General features: G+C 54.2%; 1 protein-coding gene across 1 annotated transcript in view; it reads right to left on the reverse strand.

Annotated features, from left to right (window-relative positions):
* The window catches only part of NEURL1B (neuralized E3 ubiquitin protein ligase 1B), a 44,674-nt gene extending 23,552 nt beyond the window's left edge, over positions 1-21,122 (reverse strand). Inside the window, exon 1 of the mRNA XM_086362199.1 lies at positions 20,920-21,122. Within this exon, the coding sequence (XP_086218325.1) occupies positions 20,920-20,950 (31 nt within the window). The 5' untranslated portion in view covers positions 20,951-21,122. The remainder of the gene's footprint in view (positions 1-20,919) is intronic.
* Between the last annotated feature and the right edge of the window lie 1,383 nt (positions 21,123-22,505).

Raw genomic sequence — 22,505 nt, forward strand, 5'->3', positions numbered from 1 at the left:
CCGAGCCAGAATTCTGACTTCTCCTCCCCTTTACCCACAGAAGAGGAAGGCATTCTTTATAAGCAAGGCTGGCTTTTCTACATACACCTTTCATAATTCATTTCTATGGGGATTGTGCCCTGAAGGCCCTGGAGAAACTTGGGACAGTCTCCTTACAAAGGATCTGGTCGCTGGCCACAAACTGGGGTGACCCGGTCTGGAGGTGGGGGCATCGTCCTTCCCAGCTTTCCTCCTCCATCACGGGGGCAGCTCCTGGGAGGCTCCGGTAGCCTGGGAGGTAGCCAGGTGGGTGATTACTGCACAAGTCTCTAGTGCTCGCTCACAACAGCAGCTGAGAACAATTTTCAAGGCAAAGGCTCACAACTCACAGCAGCCCCTGGCACACAACGGTCTACAGAATGGCGACCATGGGGAATGAGAGCCCACTGCAGGATCACTCTTCCCACACCAGCCCTGGGGCTCACTGTGCCCGGGGGGCATCGTGGGGTTCCACTAACACTAAGGTTCTGGGGAGTGAGGACAGGAGAAAACGAAGAGGGACAGGCAGTGAGAACGCAGGCACATCACGGCCCCCAGGCCTGGGGGGACGGAGGCCCCGGTCACTGAGGCAAGGGTTCCTGCCGGAGGCCCTGCCGCAGACGCAAGCCACCGACCCACGGAAGACAAATAACAAGCAGGAAAGCCAAGAGGAAATAAGGAAAAGTAACCCTGAGGCTTCAGTCATTCATCCACTCAGCAGGTGTTTAGCAAGCACCCAGAAAGTGCCAGGTGCCATGTTGGGCACTGGTAATGCAGCTGTCACCAAGACTGATACGGTTCCCACTTGGATGGCGCTGTCGTTCCAGTGGGCAAAGTAAGACAATAAACAAATCATACCTGATGGGATGCAGTCAAAGGAGGGGGAAGAAAGCAGTGCTATGCCAGACAGGAGTTTTCAGGGAGGGCCTCTCTGATAAGTGACTTTTTTTTCCTACTTTTTTGGTCATACCTTGCAGCGTGTGGGATCCCAGTTTCCTGACCTGGGGTGGGACCCGCGCCCCTGCAATGGAAGTGTGGAGTTTTAACCACTGGATCACCATGGAAGTCCTTCTGATGAGTGACTTTTGAGCAGACCCAAAGGTGAAGGTATTTGGGGGAAGAGCATTCCAGGCAGGGGTAACACCAAGTCAAGGCCCTGAGGTGGGAATGTGCTCGTGTGGGTGGAATGGTGTCAGTGGGTTTGGTGTGGAAGGAAGTGACCAGAGGTGGAAATTCCAGCAGAGCAGGAATGGTGGGGGGTGGGGGATGGGCTGGGAAAGAGACCCTCTGGTTGTGGTCTGTTTTTTCTTTCACCATTTCACTCTGAGTGAGATGGGACATTACTGGAGATTTAGAGCAATGGCACCCCACTCCAGTGCTCTTGACTGGAAAATCCCATGGACGGAGGAGCCTGGTGGGCTGCAGTCCATCGGGTTGCTAGGAGTCCGACTCGACTGAGCAACTTCACTTTCACTTTTCACTTTCATGCATTGGAGAAGGAAATGGCAACCCACTCCAGTGTTCTTGCCAGGAGAATCCCAGGGACGGGGGAGCCTGGTGGGCTGATGTCTATGGGGTTGCACAGGGTCGGACACGACTGAAGTGACTTAGCAGCAGCCGCAGAGCAAAGAAATGGTAGGAAAGTTCAGGCCACAGGGTGGAGAGTAGACTGTTGGTGGGGGGCGGGAGGGCGGGGTGGAGTCTGGGCAAGGAAGCTAGGGGCTAGGACAAGGCTGCAGGATTCCTCCAGGGTGGAGATCATGGTGCCTCAAATGTGGGGTGGGGAGCTGTGAGTAAAGGTGGTGAGAAGGGGTCTGATTCTGGATATGTTTTGAAGGTAGTACAGATTTGGAGGGTTTAGTTTTTCATGAGAGAAATAAAAAACATTCAACACATAGTCGGCCCTCTGTGTTTTCCAGCTCTGTGTCACTGAAGTCAACCAACCACGGATTGAAAATATTCAGGGGAAACAGATTCCAGAAAATTCCCAAAATCAAAACTTGAATTTGCTGTGAACCGGAAACTACTTACATAGCATTTGCATTGTATTTACAACTATTTACATAGCATTTACATTGTATTAGGTATTATAAGTAATCTAGAGATGATTTAAAGTTATAAGGAAGGATGCGTGTAGGTTATATGCAAATACTACACCATTTTATATAAGTGACTTGGGCATCAGAGTTGGGGTATCTGTGGGGGGTCCTGGAACTAATCCTCCTGACCCCAGGATACTGAGGAATGATTGTATTTGCTCTGGATGTTTAAGCTGTATACAATAAATACAGCTTAAATTATATTTTAAAAGTATACAACATTTTTAAAAAGGCGTCTTGGTTCTATGACAGATACTGGAAGTGGCAAGGAAAGGATGGGCGTTACCAGGCGTGGATCCTGGAAAGCAGGGGCTTGTCTATTTCATCTGTGATTCCAGTGCCCAGCAAAGGCCTGGCACACATCAGGTACTTGATAAATGCCAGCTGCTGCCTTTATTATAGTTAGAGCAGACTTTGGAGAGCATCTCCTTGAATAAGTCCATTTTGCAGATTGAAAAAAATGGGTCCACAGAGGGAGAAGGAACCCGCCCAATCTCAAGGTCACTAAGGGCCCGGGCAGGAACCCCTTCCTGGGTTCTTCTGGCCGACTACCCCTGACACAGGGAGGCAGAATGTCAGCGGTCACTCCTACCCAAGGAGGGTAAGGAGAGCCCTGGGCGGGGGTGGGGGGTGCTGGCCACGCACCACCTCCCACAGGCCCTGGGCCATCGTGAAAGAGGTCCAGGTTCTGCAGTGCCCATGGCAGGGCAGCTCTGTGGGCACATGCTGCCCCTCCCTCCTCCTCCACAGGGAGGAGAGATCTAGCATCTCTCCAACTAGTGGGTTGATCTCATCCCAACTCAGAAACTGGGGTGTGCCTCAAGCCTGGCCAATCAGATCACTATAAACTTTTCAGGCAGGGGAGCCTTCTTTTGCTTATAATCCAGGTTGAGCTAGGTTTTTGATACTTGCAAACAAAACTGTTCTGACTGACAGTTACCATGCATTCAATAACCTTGTATGGAATACCAGCTTTGGCCTGGCTACTTACCATGCATTTCCTCATTTAATCTTTATAACCCTTTGAGGTAAGGACGACCATTAACCCCATTATGCAGATGAAGACATGGAGTTTCAGAGAGGTTGAGTTATTTGCCTAAAGTCACACAGCGGGCTTAGCTAAAGGCAGAGCTGTGACTGAAGCCACATTTGTGTGACCTCCATCGGCCTTTTGAGCTATTTTACCATATTCTCTCTGCCCTTTAGGAATCAACACAGGATGGACAGAATGAGCTGTAGATCCCTGATGTAGAGAGGGAAGCAAGAAGCCACCTATTGATTCCTTGTACCCCTAGGTGGGTCTGCTAAGCATTGGACAGGTATATGAGGGCAGCAGGGAAGATGCTCACTCCATTATTCATGCATCCATCCACCCACCTCTCCATCCATGCGTCCATGCATCCATCCATCCATCCAGTCATCTTCCATCTACCTATCCATCCATCCTTCCATACATCCATCGTTCATCTTCCTATCCATCCATCTAACCATCCTCCCATCCATCTATCCAACCATCCATCAGTGCATTCATCTATCCATTCATTCATCCATATGCCCATCATCCATCCATCATCCACCCATCTATCCATCTTTTCTGAGGATATATCTGCTGAAGTGAAGCACTGAGGGAGCAGAGGTGAGGGCACAATCCTGCCCTTGTGGAGATCTGAGTTTTTCCGTGGAAGAGAAGACACACAGGTGAATAGACATGAACATTAGGGACGAATAATAACAATAGAGACCACATTAGGCATTGGGACCGGGGAGCTATCAGGCCCAGAGGAGATCCCAGATTTAGCCAGGGGCTGGGGGGCAGGGGGTGATGCCCGCAGAGCCAGGTGTTAAGGGAGGAGATGAAATACTCCAGGCAGTAGGGGCAGAGGTTGGGCAAGCTAGACCTGGAAGGAAGGTTTAGTCCTATGGAAGGTGTGGCAGAAAGCATCTGAGGTTAGGCAGCCACTGCTTTGCAGGGGTGAGGGCCGAGGGGTGAGGGTGCGGTCAACGTCATGGAGACCAGATGGGAGGGCCCTGAATGCCTGCCAGGGAGGCTCAGAGTACACAGCATGGGCAGAGGGAGCCACAGGCTTCCAGCAGAGCAGGCCAGCACTGTCTGTTAGGGAAGGTCCCTGAGGCGCAAGGAGGGTGCACACAGAGCCAGGCTGTGGGCCATCTGCAGAACCACAGGGATGAAAGCAAGGGCCCGCTGGACAGCAACACCCGTGGGACAAAAATCAAGCAGCTGGGAGAAATACTGCCCAGTGTGAACCGTCAGGAGAGGCTGCCCAGGACGGTAGAGCCTGCGTTCTCCATGCCCGCTGCGGCCTTGTGCCAGCCACCTGACTCTGGATGGCAGCGTCCTCCAGTGTCCAAGAGACCGGACTCTCTCCAAGGTCCCCGTGGCTGGCAGACTCTCCAGGAAACATTAAACAGGACCGCAGATCAAAAGCACCAAAGACCACAGGCCACCCTTATTTGATGATTTTTATCTCAGCTCCCATCATTGTTGTTTTTCTGACCTTATCTCTTCATCAGAGTTTCTTAAGGAAACTGGCTTGGGGACCCTGAGTAGATGTCCCTTCAGAGTGGCCTGGTGATTTTGGTGGATGCTGGAGTCAGGAGAAATGCTGCTTTGTTACTATAAGGGGAAGTTTCCTGCTAAACCAGCTATATGTTAGGATAAAAGGCAGCCAAGAAACCAGGGAAGTTTACGTATTTGTTTAATTTTGATTATAAGATCCAGCTTCCTTCAGGGAATGAGGGATAAACACTATTTTTCCCCCCTCCTCTGAGGCCAGAGTCCTGATGGGAGATAAAGAAAACCAGAGTGGAAAAGTCTATAAGAGGAAGTGTTATTTACTCAAACTGAAACTGCTTAAATTAAAGGAACAACATGGAGCTGTCTTTAAATTGTACACCCGTGTCAGCTTAGGGGAAGCAGCTTCTCCACGAAACAGAAAACTGCGGCGTGGACCCCAGGGGGCCCGTCCGGGGATGTCAACAGAAAACCTGAACTTTATTAAGTTACAGCAGTAAACACTACAGCCATCCTAGAGAAAGTTTGGGAAGAAGGAGAAAAATTCCCATCTCCCCACACTCTCACCTTAACTCATAATACATTTTGCATCGTCCCTGACTGGCCCTCATCCACAGAAGCACCACTGGCTCTGCTCTCACTATGCGCCACGTCTGGAGCCGCATGTTTCTGCTATCATGGTGGTGGTGGTGGTTTAGTCGCTAAGTCGTATCCTACTCTTTGTGACCCCATGAAAGGTAGCCTGTCAGGCTCCTCTGACTACGGGATTTTCCAGGCAAGAATACTGGAGTGGGTTTCCACTTCTTTCTCCAGGGGATCTTTCAGACCCAGGGATCGGACCCACGTCTCCTGCATTGGCTGGTGGATTCTTCACCACTGAGCCACCTGGGAAACCTTTTGATAACCTGGTGATGGTGGTTTAGTTGCTAAGTCGTGTCCGACTCTTGCGACCCCATGGAGTGTAGCCCGCCAGGCTCCTCTGTCCATGGGATTCTCCAGGCAAAAATACTGGAGTGGGTTGCCATTCCCTTCTCCAGGGGATCTTCCTGATCCAGGGATGGAATCTGGGTCTCCTGCATTGCAGGAAAATCCTTTACCTGCTGAGCTACAAAGGAAGCCTTTTGATAACATGGTTGTAGTTAATTCTCAAAACAAATCTTCACCTACAGGATTCTCATCTGCATTTTCCAGGAGAAAACACTTCCTGCAGATCTAAGGAGCAGCATTGAGATGTGAACCCAGCTCGGTCTGACCCCAAACCAGTGCTCTTTCCTCTTGCCTGACTTTCCTCCATTTGCAGTGTGGAAGTACTAAGCATGAAGTAGTACTGAGCACTCTTTCTAATTTCCTTGCAATCAGAGAACACAGTTAATTCTGCTTCCTGCCTTTTCTAACTCAACATTACATAAAAAGCATTTTCCGCACATGGCTCCCAAGCATTCACTGTTCTGTTTCATGGCTGCAGAATATTCCACTGAGAGCCAAAAGGCCCCCCACTGTTCCCCTCCTGGGGATCACTTCAGCTGTTTCCCCAAATGGCTGGGTCCGTGAGCACAGAGTTTCCTGGCTGCTGGTACCAGGACCAGATTCAGATGGACCCCTTCTTACTGGTGAGAAAACCTTCTGCCAGAAAGGGGCCACAGCCCACGCCAGGGACCAGACCTTTCCCCCCAAACAAGGCCGAGTCCCAGCTGGCCTCATGGGGGTGCTGCCTCTGGCCGGTGAGCCCCCTTGCCCTCTGGCCAGGAACTGGGTCCTGGGACTCCAAGAACAAGGCAGGGGGAGGAGACTTCTCTGCAATGGGAACCAAGAGGAGATCTCTGCCTGAGTCCCTTCCTATGGGTAGGAGGGAGGGCACCGTCCTGGCCCACCCCTCAGAATTAACCAAAGGCTGCTCCAGCCTGCCAAGAACAGAGGGCCAGGGCTTTCCAACATCTAGTCACAGAAGCAATGCCCCAACTCAAAAGTGTAGGAGCAGAGGTCTTCCCTGGCGGTCTAGTGGTTGAGACTCTGCATTTCACAGCAAGGCTCGCAGCTTCGATGCCCAGTTGGGGGAAGTTCTGCACACCATGGGGTATGGCCAATAAAAAAAAATTGTATGAGCAGAGATGTGGGGGCTAGAGGATGAGTGGCTGTGGCAGTTAAGGAGAAAGGGGCTCTGTTTGAGAAAAACAAGTGTTGGCACTGCCAACCTTGGGCTAGCTGTTCCAGAAGGCAGGGGGACAGCAGAGCTGTTCCCTGAGCCGGTCCTTCAGGGGTGGCTCTGCAGTTTACTCGCGTGTGCTTTAGAACAGCCTTCATGGGCTCTGGATTTGAGCCCTGCTTGGCTGCTCACTAGCCTGAGGGGCCTTTGGGCAAGTCACCACCTGTTGATGGTGTGTGAACACAGACCCCCCCCCCCACTCCCCGCCCCCCCCGCCCCCCCCACTCACCGCACCCCCCCCCGCTCCCCCCACCCCGCCCAGCCCCGCAGGCTGCAGGGACAGGCGGTGAAAACACAGAAAGCGCCCAGCGGGAGTCCCAGCACACCACAGACGAGCACTGAACATTCACCCCCTCCCTTATGGGCAACATCGGGGTCCAACCCTTGGGCAAGCCCCTCACGCCATCTCTCCCACACTTTTATTGCCTAGATCTCAATTTGAGAAGTGGTTAAAAAGAGCACAGGCTTAGAGTCAGACAAGGGTTCAAATTCTGATTTTTGCCATTTTGCAGCTGTGTGATCTTGAGGTACATGCTTAACTTCTCCGCGCCCCCCACCCAGACCTAGAAAACTGGTAAGAGTCACCTCCACCCTGCATGATTGCTGTGAGGACAGATGAGGCCAGCTAGTCAGACATGGCATGTGGCACATAGTAGCTGTTCAGTTAACCCTGGCTTCCTCCCTTTAGCTGCCTTTTGTTGTTCCTTTACGGAGAAAAGGTTTACTCCTGGGTCAGAGATGGCTGTCTGTGGGTCTGGAGAATACATCCTGCAATGTTTCTCCCTTGGAGGGCTGGAAACCTTGGCCAGGAAAGGCCTCTTGAAAACCCCAGGGTCAGTTTCCCTGTGTCCAAGGACAGAGGCCTATTTTTAAGCCACCCCAGCAGCATCCCAAACGCGCACTGTACCACCCTCTGAATGATGGCGCTCATTGCCCCAACCCAGCCTTTCCTTTGATCTAAAAAGAGTCCAAGGAGATGGCATTTACCGCCAGGAGGATGGCAGGAAGCACAGCTCTGGCTTCTCTGGATGCCGAGCTGACGGCCTCCAGCGTGCTGGCATTCAGCAGATGGCATTCTGGCTGAGACTTTCAGCAGATTCCACTCCACCGGTAAAGGGAATTGCCAACCCTGAGGACAGTCTATCCTGCCCCCTCCCTCTCCCTAGAGGATGTAACTAGCCTTTTACTGAGCCCTGGGTACACACCCGCATGGCCCTCTGTGTGTAGAGCTGACAGTCTTACAACCCTTCAGGGGGAAGCTGCACTGCCTTCACTTTCCAGATGAGGAGGCCAAGGCAGCAGAGCCGGGCAGTGGCAGGAGGGGCCCTTCCCCACCCCCGCTCCTCTCCAAGATGGCCGGGGCCTTGCTAAGGGTGATGAACGCTGTGCCAGCCTCTCTCCCCGGAACACACCCACACGCCACTCACACAATTTGATGGACAATGTCTGGGGCTTCCCGAACCCACACACATCTGACCTCAAACTGTGGACCTTCAGTAAGAAGTCTCTGGTTCAGTGGCAATGGGAGGAAGCAGCACAGTGCACATGTGTGTGTGTGTGTGTGTGTGCGCGCGCACACATGCGTGCACACACTCTAAAGAGAAAAAGGCAAGGCCGGTATTGGCAGGCTTTCTGTCACCCAAAGCAGGGCAGGGATGTCGGTCTCCTTCGGCAACAGAACACCTTTTCTATTGGTGGGTTTGAAAGTGGGTTAGAAAGAAAACAACCACGCCTCCCTCACCTCTGCCAAAAAGAGCAGTGACATGCACCCAGGAGACAGATGCCAGCCTAATGGGACTTTGTTCTCTGTTTCCGAGGCCTGGTCGGCAGCACTCGGGGTGGAAAGGGGCCAGCCCACGCTGGAAACCACCACCCGGCTCCTCCCCGCTCCTATTCTTTGCAAACAGAGTCCGGTCAGTGCAGTGCAGCGGCCTGACACTCCTGTCGACAGCTGCGAGGAGGCCTGGCAGCGGGGCTGGAGGTCACGCGGCACTGCTCGTTGGGAGAAAAGGCTGCTCCTTCCAGGTCTAAGCGGCAGCCCTCTTGGCTCAAGTGGGCTCTGATGCACTGAGTTCCCAGGGGGTGAGGTCATCCCCACCCCCCACCCCCAAGTCTGGTCAGCAGAGTTGGGATTCCCAAGCTGGCTCTGACCCTCTTCTGGGCCCCTCGGTTGAGGTCTCTTCTTGATAAAGGGGCCCGGGAAACTCCAACTTCAGAAGCGCCGGCTCACAGGGTCAGGGCCCCCTGCTGTGGAGGATGGTGGGGGGATGCACCCTCATTCTTTCTCGAGGACATCACTTCCTCCTGCATCTGACATTTACAAAGCATCTGCTCCAGGCCGGGGCTGCGCTGGCTGCAGGCGCTGACGACTCACACGCAGAGCCGAGACCAGTGCGGGGTGGACACAGACACCATGATTTCATGTGGGGGTCAGCACCGAGGGCTGCAGCCAAGCTTCTCAGGGGGCCACTCTGGGGGGTGACAAACAGTGGGGAACTGTGTTTCAGGCTGAGGGAACAGTACAGAAAAAGGCCTGGAGGAGAGAACAAGCTGAGTGCCCTTGGGGAAGGGCAGGGAACAGAGTGTAGAAGGCAGAAGGGAGGGTGGAGAGGGAGTCAAGGGCTCTATCACAAAGGGCCTTAAAGGCTGAGCAGAGGAGGTTAAGGTCCTCAAGAAGCCTGGGGGCCTCTGAAGGGCTGTAAGCGAGGAAGGAATCCCCAAGGATCCATCTCTCTGAAGAATGAGATTCAAGTCCTGGGTCTTCCCATAGAAACTGTCTTTTCCTCTCTTCCCTGCCTATCAGAAGGACCTGGCAGGGCGGGAATGGGAAAACCAGGCCAGGTTTCAAACACTGCTTCCAACGGCTGGCACAGTCCTGCCCTCGGCACCTGCTTCTCCTCCAGGCAGCTTCTGGCAGCCGCCTGCTGATAAGCCAGCTGATTGGCCAGCAGGCTCCTTCTCTTTGCCCTGAGGGCAGCCACTCCCCCAGCCTGGGTGGGGCCCAGAAGCCTGACCGTTCACTCCTAGCCTCAGCCCTAGGGGAGCCTGCAGGGACCCGGTCCCAACTTTGAAACAACAGATCCACTGGCCCTACTTTTCAGGATCAAATGCAGCTGGAAACTCTCCTAGAACTTCACTGCTCTGGCTTCTGGAGCTGAGGAAATGCTCTTCATAAGCGTCAGGGCTGGGTAGCGTTTGCTGGCCCTGAGGGGTGGGAGCCTACCCCTGCGGCTCTCCCAGTGTATACCAAGGGTGAACCATGCTGCCCATTCATTTATGGCCTCACCCTGCCAGGTGGCTTCCTTAAGAGGAAACTGAAGCCCAGAGAGGCAGACATCTGGGCCAGAGGCCACCCAGACTGTGAGGGCAGTGCCTGTCTTTGAATCTGGTCCTGTCTGACCCTGGAAGTTTCATCCTTCCTGTTTTATGCCTCATTCCTCCCCAAGGTTTCTCACTTATCCCCTGAACTGCAAGGAAAAAAAAAATGGCTATGTATAAGAGACAAAGGTGGAGTAAGGCCTGGCTTGGTCTCGGGGGGTAGGGGGGCGTAGGCAGGGGTGGTGTTGCTTGTCATCAATCAGCCTGTTTTGAGCAACTCAAAGGTCAGGGGATGGCAGAACTTGGGATGAAAAATCAGCAGCATCTAAAAAAAGAAAGCAGATTATAGCAGGGGGTGGAGCCCCAGTGCCTAATGGCCCCAAGGTCAGAAAAGGGGATTGGAGGTGGGCATGATCAGAGAGGGACACTCCCAGGGGCCACGTAGAGCCCGGGGCTGGTCCTCTGCCCACCAGATGTCCTATGACCCTCCTGAGAGCACTGAAGGAGGTGACTGCTACCAGACCTACTGCCGCTGAGGAAGGAAGGCTCAAAGAGGCTGGGAGAGCGGCCCCAGGCCACTGGGCCAGGAAGTGGTACAGTCAGTGTCAGAACACACGCCAGCCGGGCGCCCACGGCTAGGAAGAAGACGCTCTGGGTGCTTCGGGCAAAGGGTAGACGTTATCCCTACAGGGAAGGAGCAGCACAGTGCGTGGGTCCTCAGCTAAAGTCGAGTCCTTCCCTGCCATGTTTGTCTCTGAGGCCCGCAGAGAAGCACCTCAAGGGCACCCCTCCCACTCTCCTCCCTTCTCCAAAGATCCAGGTTTCTCTTTCTTCTGCCCCAGACCCGGCAGGCTGGCCTTTCTGCAAATACCCGAGGGCTCCAAGTTGGTGAGTGTAGGCTGAGGATGCCTGAAGGAGTCTGCATGGCTTTCTGCCCTCTGACCTGAGGGGTAAAGGGCAAATGTTGGAAATACACACTCCGGAGTCCTGATAAGAATCTCCATTTCATACATCCTCAGCACTGACGATCCTAGAGTTGCTGGCTCCCTGGGGCCTCTCTACATCCCTATGACCCTGTTTCTCAGATGAGAACATAGGTCCAGATGGGGAGGGGTTGGCCCAGGGTCATGGTGCAGGCAGACAGCTGGGTCAGGATTTGACTCAGATTTGAATCCAAAGCCATGCCTGCTCTTGACACTATGTGGCATCGCCTCCCTAGCCAGCCAGGGAGTACTTTTGGACTCGTCACAGGGCCTTGAGAGTGTGACCCCACACTATTGGGTCCTACTGCTCCTCTCTGCTTCACCAGCTTCAGGAGCACAGATTCCTTGCCTTCAGTGAATTTGAAGTCCACTTATGGAGTCCCCATCTTATATCGGCTCAGACTTCTCATGGAGTCTCCTATTTATTCCTCATCAAACTCCCATGAGGGAGGCACCATCATTCTCCCCACCCTAAAGATGGGAAAGCAAGGTTCAGAGACGGGGAGTGACTTGCCAGGGTCACACAGCTTAGATATAGAACTGAGATTTGAACATAAGACTGCCTCCAAAACCAGTGCTCTTTCTACCCCCTCTCTTAGGGATTCCAGCCGAAGACCCCATCTGCAGTCTCTCTGTGACCCTTTGTAAGGCTCTGGGCCTCAGTGTTCTGATCTGTCAGATGGGAGGTGGGACATGGTGATTCCAAGCATTCTCTAGTCCTGGGAACAGAGTCCCTGAGAGACCTGTCTGCAGGGATGAAGGTCCACACCATCCCCAGAGACAGGGAAATTCTGCTGTTCCGTGCTCTGCCCTTGAAGCACCCAGAGTCTTAAGGGGAAGGGAATGTCTTTTGGGGGTAAGGATCTGCCCCTGTGGGGTGGAAAGATACCAAGCAAACCGGGCTTGGAGACCCAGGGCACGCGGGTGCCCACCCATCTCATAAATCCATCATCCTTGCAGAAAAGGAAAGAAAATGTGTGTCTGCGGGACATAATTATGATATAAACAACGCGTAATGTTGAGGACATAAACAGAACACACATGTTAATGGCTGTGGGCATTCTGCCAACTGCCAGTGCTGCCCCGACTCTCCCACCCCACCCATACCCCCGAATGGCTTACTCATTAAAGAACTTTCTCCCCTCTGTCCAGCATGAGACGAGAGGCTGCCCTGAGCCCCAGTAAAAAGGAGAATGAAAGGGAAGGGATGAGAGTGAGCTGGGACTGACATCCAAGAATGGCTGCTACTCAGAAGTACCTGCTGCTAAGTGTGGGAAAGTGCTGAGGCCTGGAGGTCACGGGGAAGGTACAGACCCAGAAGGGGGAAGGTTGCTCCATCTTTCTGTGCCCCAGCTTCCTGATCTATAAAATGGGCCTAAAACCTCCCAATATGCAGAACTGGCAGGGGGATCATATAAGCGAGAGATTATGAAGGGCCCTCCATGTGTTCAGCAGATGAGCACTGGGGAGCACTTCCTATAAGACCACAGGGTCAAAAGGCACCTTCGCGGACAATTTATCCCAGACCCGTCTGCTGCTCCAGTTGTGTCTGCCACGTCCATGTCAAGCCCCAGTCGGGCCTGACGCCAGTGCTGCTCCAGCAAAGGACAATTCCCCCCCTGCCCTACTGCCAGACAGCCTCCACAGTTAGAAAGTTCTTCCTTTGACTGAGCTGGGATCTCACTGATGTCCACACATGTCTGGTCGTGTCTGTGCTTGGTCCGTAGTGCCCTTCCCTATCAGTCTGCTCCCCTGCCTCATGCATCTGAGACATGTAGGATGTGAGACAGACAACTACAGAAGTTGAAGAGCAACTAAAAAGAAAACTGCCAGACAAATACAAATGTTCACAGTTTCAACACTCCGAAGGCTTCCAGGGCAGATGTGAAATGCCCCCACCTGACCCCCTGTCCCGACCCGGCAGTCATCCATCCAGCATCAACACCCCTTCCTTCTCATCGGAATCGCACTGGACTACGTGTGCTGTGTGCCCTTAGGCAAGTCACTTTCCCTCTCTGTTCTCCCAACAGTTATATGGGGCTAAAAGCAGTAGCTGTCTCACAGGGCTTGTCCTGAGGGCTCGATGCAGGTGCCTGCTGAGAATAGTGTCTGGCACAGACTGGCTGAGTGATACGAGCTGGTGGTTATTATTCTTCTTTTGTGTCTGTCTCCCTTGGGAGTGCTGGGCTCAGCAGGGAGCAGGGGCTGGCTTGCTTAGTGACTACACAATCATACCAGGTGCCCCCCTGAGCATTCACTATCTGTCAGACACTTTGCAGGCCTGAGACGTAACATCATTATCTCCTCTCTGCAGAAAAGGGAATCGAAGCAAAGAGAGGTCAAAGCGTTTGTCTGGAGAATAAGACTCAGACCCAGGGATGGGGGCACCCAGCCCATGCTGCCACCAGCTCTGCCAATGATGACAGCACAGCATGGGGACAGGATTCTCCTGGCCTGCAGGAGAGCCCGGGTGCGGGGTGACGAAGTGCCCTTGCTCGGGCCACGTGCCCTTGCTGAGGGACTGGCAGGGGCTGCCTGTGGCTCTGAGCCCCGTCAGTGGGAAGGATGCGGGTGGCAGTGGGGCTGGGGGTGACCAGGCACAGCCAGCTTTTATCAGGCAGATGGGGCAGGAGGAAGGGGTGCAGAGCTCCAGTTCACCCCGTCTCCTCCAGAGCAAGATTCCCAGAGGCCACCTCCACCTTAGGAGTTAGAGTCTCCAGGCCGGGGGTGAGGCGGGTGGGGCTGGGGGCTGGGCCTTTCTATAGGCAGTTTCACTCTGGCTGCTGGGCACAGAGGTGCTTCACCTCCCCAGGACAGAGAAAGTAAGAAAGTGTGCCTGCGGGAAGGACAGCCTGTGGGGAGGGGGGTTCAGGAGCCCAGGATGAGGACAAGAGGCCCCGGGGGCAGTGTCCCACAGTGACGGGGAAGGGGCTTTGGGGTCAGGCAGGCTTGGGATCAAATTCTGCTCTGCTACTTCCTTGTCTCCTAGGCCGGGGCAGTTCTCAGGATCCTTCTGAGCTCAGTGTCCTCATCTGTGAAGTGGGAGCCAACGTCTGGAAGACGTGTCCTGATGGTTTAAAGGGGATGAAACAGAGAAAGGGCCCGGCATGGGGCAGGCGTGCTGCAGTGCTGACCACTTGGCTACACCCCCCAGATGGGTGCTCACAGCCTACAGCACGTTGGCCCCCTTCCTCTTCCCTCTCTGCTTTAAGCTCCTGCCACACGCCTGGCCTCTGGGCTTCTATTTTCAGCCCTCATAGAGCACCACCAAGTACAGAGAGCCCTTTGGTCCAAAAGAGGAGAGAGCTGACTCTTTCTGTCCACGGAGAAGATTAAACGGCCTGTTCTGAGCAGCCTTTGTGGCCCAGCCCAGCAGACACAGAGCTTCATCCCAGTGGGCAGTGTGGCATCTGAGAAGCTGAGTCTCCTGACTGCAGGCCAGAAACCCCTCTTCCTCTGACCTGATCTTCTCCCACCACTCTGACTTCATATTGCCACCCCCACTTGCACTGGGACCCCCAGAACTCTGCATCTCCCCCTCTACATGCCCTGTTCTCCCTCTCCTTGGGCCTTTGCACATCTAATCCTCTGCCTTGAGCAGCCTTTCCCATTCCGTTGTGGCTAACTTCTCTGCTTTCTGGTCTCAGCTGGACAGCACCTCCTCCAGGAAGCCTTCCCTGCTTCTCCTCCCAGCCCCTGTGTTCCCCTCCCCAACTTATCATAACTGCCTTGTCCTTGCTAGTCTCTCCCACTAGACCTGGCGGTCTGGGGGGCCAATGCAAACTGCAAAATGCAACCTGCCATGCAGATTCTTCTCATCAGAAATGAGATGTTTTGGACAGGGCTCAAGGAACCTGGGGGAGCTGCTGTCCATGCTATGAAAGGGAGGCCTCTCAACCCAGCCCTTTGACTCAAGCCTTGTGGTCACCTGGGGCAGGGTTGTCAAGGCAGGAAGTGACGGGCACTTGTCAGTCACCCCCCTCTAGGGACCCCAGGAACGGGCATGAGGGCTCTCCTTTCCATGGAGGCAACAATAACCACGACAGTGGCCGCCCTGGGCATTATGCTAAAGCCTCTGCCTGCTCTATGCTGTTTAACACTCACCCCGCCCACTGTGAGGGAGCTGTGCACCCCCACTTCAACTGAGGAAACTGAGGCACAGAGTGGAGTCCTTGCCCACCATCACTGCCCTAGGAAATGGTCACGCTGAGATGGACCCAGGCAGTCTGACGACGAGGTGCGTCTAGACCAGGACACCAGGCCTCCCACTGCTGCCAGCCACTGACCATGCTCATCACAGCCCTTAACCGCTGCCACCCCAGAGAGAAACGCATTTGTACTGTAAGATGCAACATACACACACACACCGGAAGCAAAAATTTCAGAGAAAAGAATACTTCCCACCTGAATACACTCGATATTTTACTTTTTATCCTAGTCTAGGTAACTAAAGGGCTTCCCTGGTGGCTCAGCGGTAATGAATCTGCCAGCAACTGCAGGAGACCCTGGGTTTGATCCCTGGGTTGGGAAGATCCCCTGGAGAAGGAAGTGGCAACCCACCCCAGTATTCTTGCCTGGAGGATCCCATGGACGGAGGAGCCTGGTGGGCTGCAGTCCGTGGGTCGCAAAGAGTGGGACACACTGAGCGACCAACACTGTCGCTTTCATGTCGTTAAAGGCTTTTTAAAAGCTGGGCTCACACGATCCACAGTAGACCACCTGATCTGGTGGCCAGGCCCTGTTTAGGTGTCAGCCCCTCCCTCTCTGAGGCACAGGGTGACGGCGCCTCCTGCTCTGCAGTGATATAACCAACCACCTGACTGTTTTACTAGAGCATTCCATCCTTCTTCCACCAGTGGCCAGTTCCCGGGGGAGGGGAGCTGCCAGCGGCTGTCCGTTCATTCATTCCAGGGCTAGTACACAAGATGTGCCCAACAGATGTTAGACAAAGGAACGAAGATGCGCACTCGGGAAAATGCAGAGCAGAGCGCACCCCAGGGTCATCCCAGCCTGGGTGCATAGCACTTAAGCAGAGATCAGGGTGGGGCAACTGAGAGATCAGATTTAGGGCAACTGAGCCACAGAAGACCCTGAAGGCAGACAGAAAAAGAAGACATTTGAGTTGGGGAAGGCAGACATGCAGTGGGATTTTCCTTCAGATGTCGCCTCCTCCAGGAAGCCTTACTTACCCCCATTACCCCAGGGCTCCCTCCTTTCCTGCCAGGGGAGACAGAGAGGAAAGGAAAAGAAGTGGGATCAGAAAGAGGGTAAAAACAGAGGGAGGCCTTAGTTCCTTTTGGCTCCAGATTCTCCATGGCAACTTCTCCACGTTTCCTATGCATTAGACAGACTGTCCTTCTTTCTCAATTCCACGGATGAGTAAGACTGCTGCTCCACTCTACCCTGCCCCGCCCCCAGCATCCTCACAGGCCATCACCAAGGAGCCTTGACTGGTCAGGGTCCCTAACCACATGCTGACAGCCTGGCAGGTTTCAGGGCTGTTGGAGGAACCACTGTCACTTCGAGAGGCTCAGGCTCAGGCTCAGGCCTCAGATGGAGGGCTACAAAAGTGATTCTTCAGGACCTGTGGGAGGGAGGCAGATGGGGCCAGACAAGGCAGGCAGGCCCAACCGAACTTCGTACTGTGACTGGGTAAGGGAGGAAGAGAGGTGCAGAGAGAGAGGGACGGCACTGGCTGGGTGATCCGTGCAGCCGCCGGGATGGGAGAAAGGCCGCTGTCCTCCTAGAGCTGAGACAGTCCAGGTCTAAGGAGAAAAGTGGCTGCTGGGTCCTCGGAGCATTGGCCCCCTTTGCCAGAGGGCCGAAGACCCAGGAGGCCTAACACCTAACACGGCCTAACACGGCTCTGGATCCACCAAATAGAGAGAGAGGCCGGGCAGGGAGGGCCCCAGAGCGGCCCTGGGGCAGCAGGTGCTTCTGGTCTGGACGCAGCATCTGCAGATTGACTGTCCGGGTTAGGAAGACTGGCTCTCCCCCTTATACTGGTATGCCTTTATCCTTTATGTCTCCAATCCTCCATCTGCCTCCCTGTAAGATGGGGATAAATATAGACCCTCTAAAGGGCATTAGGAGGATCTGAAATAGGTGATGTGGGTAAAGCCCCTGACTCAGGGCACAGAGCAGGTTGAGCATGCTTCCCATACTCCGGAGCTTCGGGACACCGCTCACTGACGTAACACTAGAGAGGGCTGTTGACTTGGTCAAGCATGGACTGGCTTAATGATTAAACCCAACCAGCAGTTTGAATTCAGCCTCTTCTCCAACCAGAACTACCAGTGAGTCCTAGAGTGAGCCCCAGGGGTGCACGGAGGGAAGGGACTGAAATGGGCTGGTGGGAGAAGGGGGAGAGTGCCTCCCTCCCTCCCTCCCTCCCTCCCTGTGGAATTCTGCTCTCCCCTCCCCCGCCCTGTGTACACTTCTTATTTTTTTCCCCTTGCAAAACCCAGATTAAGGCTAACGGAGTGCAGGAAAAAAAAAAAGGCCATGTGGTGGTATTAGAAGAGAGGCCTGGGTCTGCTGAGCCCAGCTTTGCCACTGCCTAACTGTGTGAGTTGGGGCAGGTGTTGCAACCTCTCTGGGCCTCAGTCTCCTCATCTGTGAAGTGGAAGAGAATGACAACTTATTTTGCAGGACTGAACTGAAACTAGAAAGGGAATGGGTAATGCACACAGGAAGAGCATAGCAAACCTGAGTTCCCATGCTGACCCTTAATGCTTGTTTATAGGGCACTGCAAGGGACCGTAACGGTGCTGCCCCTCAGTCGATCACAAAAGACATTCCTTTTGGGGGGGCATTTCCTTATCACATGCAATAGCACAGCAGGTGTACTCTGGGGCACTCAATAAATGGTATCTGAACCATCAGCTGGGAGGCTACTGCATGTCATGGGAAGACTGCAGGACTTTGGAGCTAAATAAACCTGGATTTCAATCCTGGTTCTGCCAATTGGATAAGCCATGTGAAGGGAAATGAGTCATTTTACCTCTCTTAGCCTTGGTTTCCTTATCTGTAAGATGGAGATGATAATGCCCACTTTACAGGGCAGTTGCGAGAACTCAGTTCATTCATTCATTCAACAAATATTTACTGAACATCTATTATGTCCTACCCACTGCTGCAGATGCTGAATATATGGCAGTGAACAAAATAGGCAAATTCCTCCTGGGGGAGACAGACGATAAACAGCTAACTACACAGCCCATGTAGCACGTGGTGATCCACGCTAAGGAAAAACCCAAAGCAGGGGAGGGAGTGGGGAGTGCTGGGGGCAGGGGCAATGACAAGAGCTGCCTGGAGCAGACACCATGTGGAGGTCTGGGGGAAGAATGTTCCAGGCAGAGGGAACGGCAAGTGCAGGAGCTTTAAGGAGAAGTGTGCTTGGCATGTAAATAAAGCCACATATGCAGGAAGCCTGGCATGGAATCCAGGTGCTCAGCAAATGCCAGCTCTCTATTTCAAGTCCCATAGAAGGAACACCACGCATGTGTCCTTTCCCTGAGAATGAAAGCGCAAGGATTTCTATAGGGCAATGCTGAGCCAAGGGCTCTTTCCGCCTAAGATGCAGGCAACATGTGAGCTCCACCACCAGTTTTGGGGCCCCACTGAGCCCGGCTCTGCGCTGGGCAACCAGGGATATAAGATGATCAAGATGTGGTCTCTGTCCTCAGGTAGCCCCAAGGAGAGTCATGGAGGTGGGTGATGACAAAGCAAAGTGGTCCGATGAACATGCAGAGACAAGAAGGTATTGGGGTGGCAGAGTAACAGATGGGATTGGGCGTGGGTGGTCAGGGAAGGCTTCCTGGAGGAGGTGACGACAGAGCTGGGTTTTGAAAGATAGACTAGACAGTGAAAGGATATTCTGGGTGTGGAGAGCGTCAGATACTGAGCACAGAGGTGTAGAAAACGGCACCGCGTGTGTGAGAAACTAAGTACAGGCAGGTCAGAAAACAACACATGGTTCTTCGTGTTCTTGGCACCTGCAGCCTGATGTGGCGCAGGAATTCCAGTTTTAAACGCAGTGCAGGCTTTAGTCCCAGTGGAGTCTGAATTTTTCACGCTTAGCTACTGCTGTGAGTAACCAACCTTAACCCCAGGTTCCCAGCCCCGGGGTGACCCAGTCCACAGAGAGAGGGCTGAGTGGGATGGAGACTTCATAAATATCCAGCTATATTTAGCCTGCCTGGCAGGCGTCTGTCCCTTCATCTACCCCAAAGCCGACCCACAGGTGGCAGAATGGCTTTTTTTTACTAGAAGAGCATAAATGTTTCTTAATTAAGAAATCTCACAAAGGGGGCTCGTATCTTTGTGGCTGGGAGGACACCTGCTGTTCTATTTGCCAACATCCCTGGACACCTCCAGACTGGGTGGGTGGGTTCTCTCCATCCCCGTTAGGGCCATAGCCCTGGCCATAGGGGGCGTGGCCACACTCGGGTAAGAAGACCTGGATTCGAATCCCACCTCTGTCACTGACTAGCTGGTGACCCTCTGCTGGCAACTTCACCTCCCAGAGAATTGGTGAATTCTGTGTGCATTGGCCTGAAAGCTACCCAGGGGCTTATAAGCAGAAGGAGAGGCTCCTCTTCTATAAGCCAGCTTTGGGGATGCAGGACTCAGCACCATGCATTTCAGTCCCTCCCAGAGGAAGAAACAATTATTTTTTATATATAATTATTTTTGGATATAGCTCTAGAGCAGAGATGGGGTGATACCTTCCTTTCCTCCTAAAACCTCACATATGTGACCCTCACCTTCTGCCCAGGATGCTACAAATGCCCAGCCTTAAGGCAGAATAAAGACTTATTCTAAAGATTTGGGGGCGGGGAGAAGGGTAGGCAGACAGACACAGATCCCAATCTCAACGCGGCCCCCCCCCCAACACCAGCAACATGACCTTGGGTGTGTCATTTCCCCTCCACAGAGCCTCAATTTCTTCAATATAAAACTGGGATACACATCTTTACCGCGAAGCTTCTTTGCATGCTGGGCACTGAGCCTCCAAGCCTCTGAGCAGCGCTGATTTATTCCTACAGTTACCTGGTATTTTCTAGCAAAGCCTTCTCTAGCCCACGCCCACCTCTTCCCAGCTCTGAATCCCCCTACTGTGGCCCTGAAAATTCTGGGGTTGTATTAATTAGAGGGCGATGCGCTCAGCGGCGGCGACTGCGAGGGGTCTAGAGAGCCCCCAGCTGAGCGGACACCAGAGGGGGGCGCAGCCGGGGTGCGCGTGGGAACGTGGCCAAACCAAGCAGCATGTGCCGCGGGGGCGCTGAGCGGCTGGTAACTGAGGTACGCCTGCGAGCACCCCCCGCCCCCGACTCTCAGCCGCTGCAGTCCCGACACAACCGGCGGCTTCTGGCCGTCGGAAGCTCTGAGAAGCCTGGCTTCATTCACGCCCCGGAGCGCCCCGGGCTCCTTCATCAGCGCCCCCGGGCTGGAACAAAGGCAAAGCGGGGCGCGCAGCATCGCCCCAACGGCCCCTTCGCGCATCTAACCAAAGCCGGGAGAAGGAGCACGGGGGTCCCCAAGGTAACCAGGACGCGGTACCCGCCCTCCCGGAGCGCAAAGCCCAGCCGCTCCGCGCGCGCTAAGCCGGGAGTCGGGAGGCACTGGAGACTCTAGCCCACTGCGCCCGCCGGAGCGCTAAGGGGAGTGGGGGTGGGGTGGCTCTCCGGAAGTCACCCAGAGGGTCCCCCGAGGAGAGGAGAACCCCAGCGCCTGCCTCTCGGGCAGGGCTTCCCGGCGTACCTGGAAGGGTCCTGTGCACCGTGTTGCCCATCGCTGCGTCGGGGCGCGGCGTTGGCGGTGGCGCCGGCGCCCTCGGGACGCAGGGAGGCTAATTACGTGCTGGGCCGGGGACCCGGGCCGGGGTCTGGCTCCGGGGCATCGCGGCTGCACCGGCGAGCCGGCGGGCTGCAGCTGGGGCGGGTGCTGAGAGGGAAGCGGCGGCAGCAGGAGGAGGCGGAGCCACAGGCCCGGGCCCGCCGGCTCCGCCCCCGCCTCCCGCCGCCTCCAACCACGCCGGGAGGGGCGGGACCGCGGCCGCCGCATCTTTTGAAAGTTTGCTCCGGGAGGCGGGAGGGGAACCGCCGAGCATCCCGCTCTCGCCGCTCCCGCGCCCGGGTCAGGAAGGCGCGCTGGGCAGTTGGGTGCCCTTGAGGGTGTCAGGCTCGTCAGCCAGCTGGCCTTTCAGTCATTAATTCCAACGTTTTGAGAAAGCTTAATGTATGCCAGGCTCTGGGCCACAGGGGGCCAGCCCCTCGCCCGCAGAGCTTCTGTGCGGGGGTGGGGGCGTGGGAAGGGTCTGGAACGAAAACACCCAGCACAAGGTCACCTTGGACAGTGTAAAAAGCTTAAAAACAGTCCAACCGGGGTGACGGGTAGGGGTGGGACCTTGCACTCACAAGTGGGAAAAACCTAGGCCGGGTCCAAAGATTGGGAGGAGGGAACCTATAAATCATTGATTAAAATATGTATTGAGCACATCCTAGGTGCCATGCGCTGTGCCGGGCACTGCAGATACAGACAATGCATGCTAGTGGTGAAGACAGCAATAACAAACAATTAGGATCAGATAATACAACGATCAAAGCCAGGACGGAAATAAAACAGGACTGAGGGGGTGACTGTGGGGCTTAGGGAGAACCTGGGAGCAAGGCTTGCTCCATCTGAGGAGCAGCAAAGAACCAGCACGGGAAGAGCTGGGGCTGCGTCCCCGGCAGAGAGAGTGACAGGCGTTCCCCATTCATTCATTCACCCCACCTCCCCAGTAGGGGAACCCAGATCACACTCAGCAGGGCATGAAGCCTGCTAGCCCCTGGCCTCACAGGACAGGGCTCCATTTTTCAGATAAAAACATTGAGGCTTGGGAGGTGCATGACTTGCCCAAGAAAAGCTAATTTCAACCCAGGTTTTTTCCGACTCTATTTTCCATGCTCTTGTTTCCTTGTGACTTTATGAAATGTTATTACCCCCACTTCTCAGACAGGCAGATTGAGCCTCAGAGAGTGGAGAACAGGTGCCTCAAATTTCCGAGTAAAGCTGACTGGAGCTGTGTGAATGAAAGGTGGGTATCTGGGAGAGACACCTCCCTTGCACCAAGTTCAGTTTCTCTGGTGCTTTCTGCCTGGAGTGCCTGGTCAATCCCAAAGGGTTTTTGTTCCTCAAGGTCAGCTGAAAGCCTCCACCTCTGGGAAGACGTCTCTATTCCCCACCACCCCTGATTTATCACACATGCTTGAACATAAGGTTGTCTGGTGTCTGAGCTACTGATTTCTCATATTATGGGTGCTCTGTTAGTCATTTCTTTAAAAAAAAAAAAAAAAGAAACATGA

This window comes from Bos grunniens, chromosome 20 (genome assembly GCF_055505025.1).
Source record: "Bos grunniens cultivar Pamir isolate PY7600 chromosome 20, Bosgru_T2T1.0, whole genome shotgun sequence".
Lineage (NCBI taxonomy): Eukaryota > Metazoa > Chordata > Mammalia > Artiodactyla > Bovidae > Bos > Bos grunniens.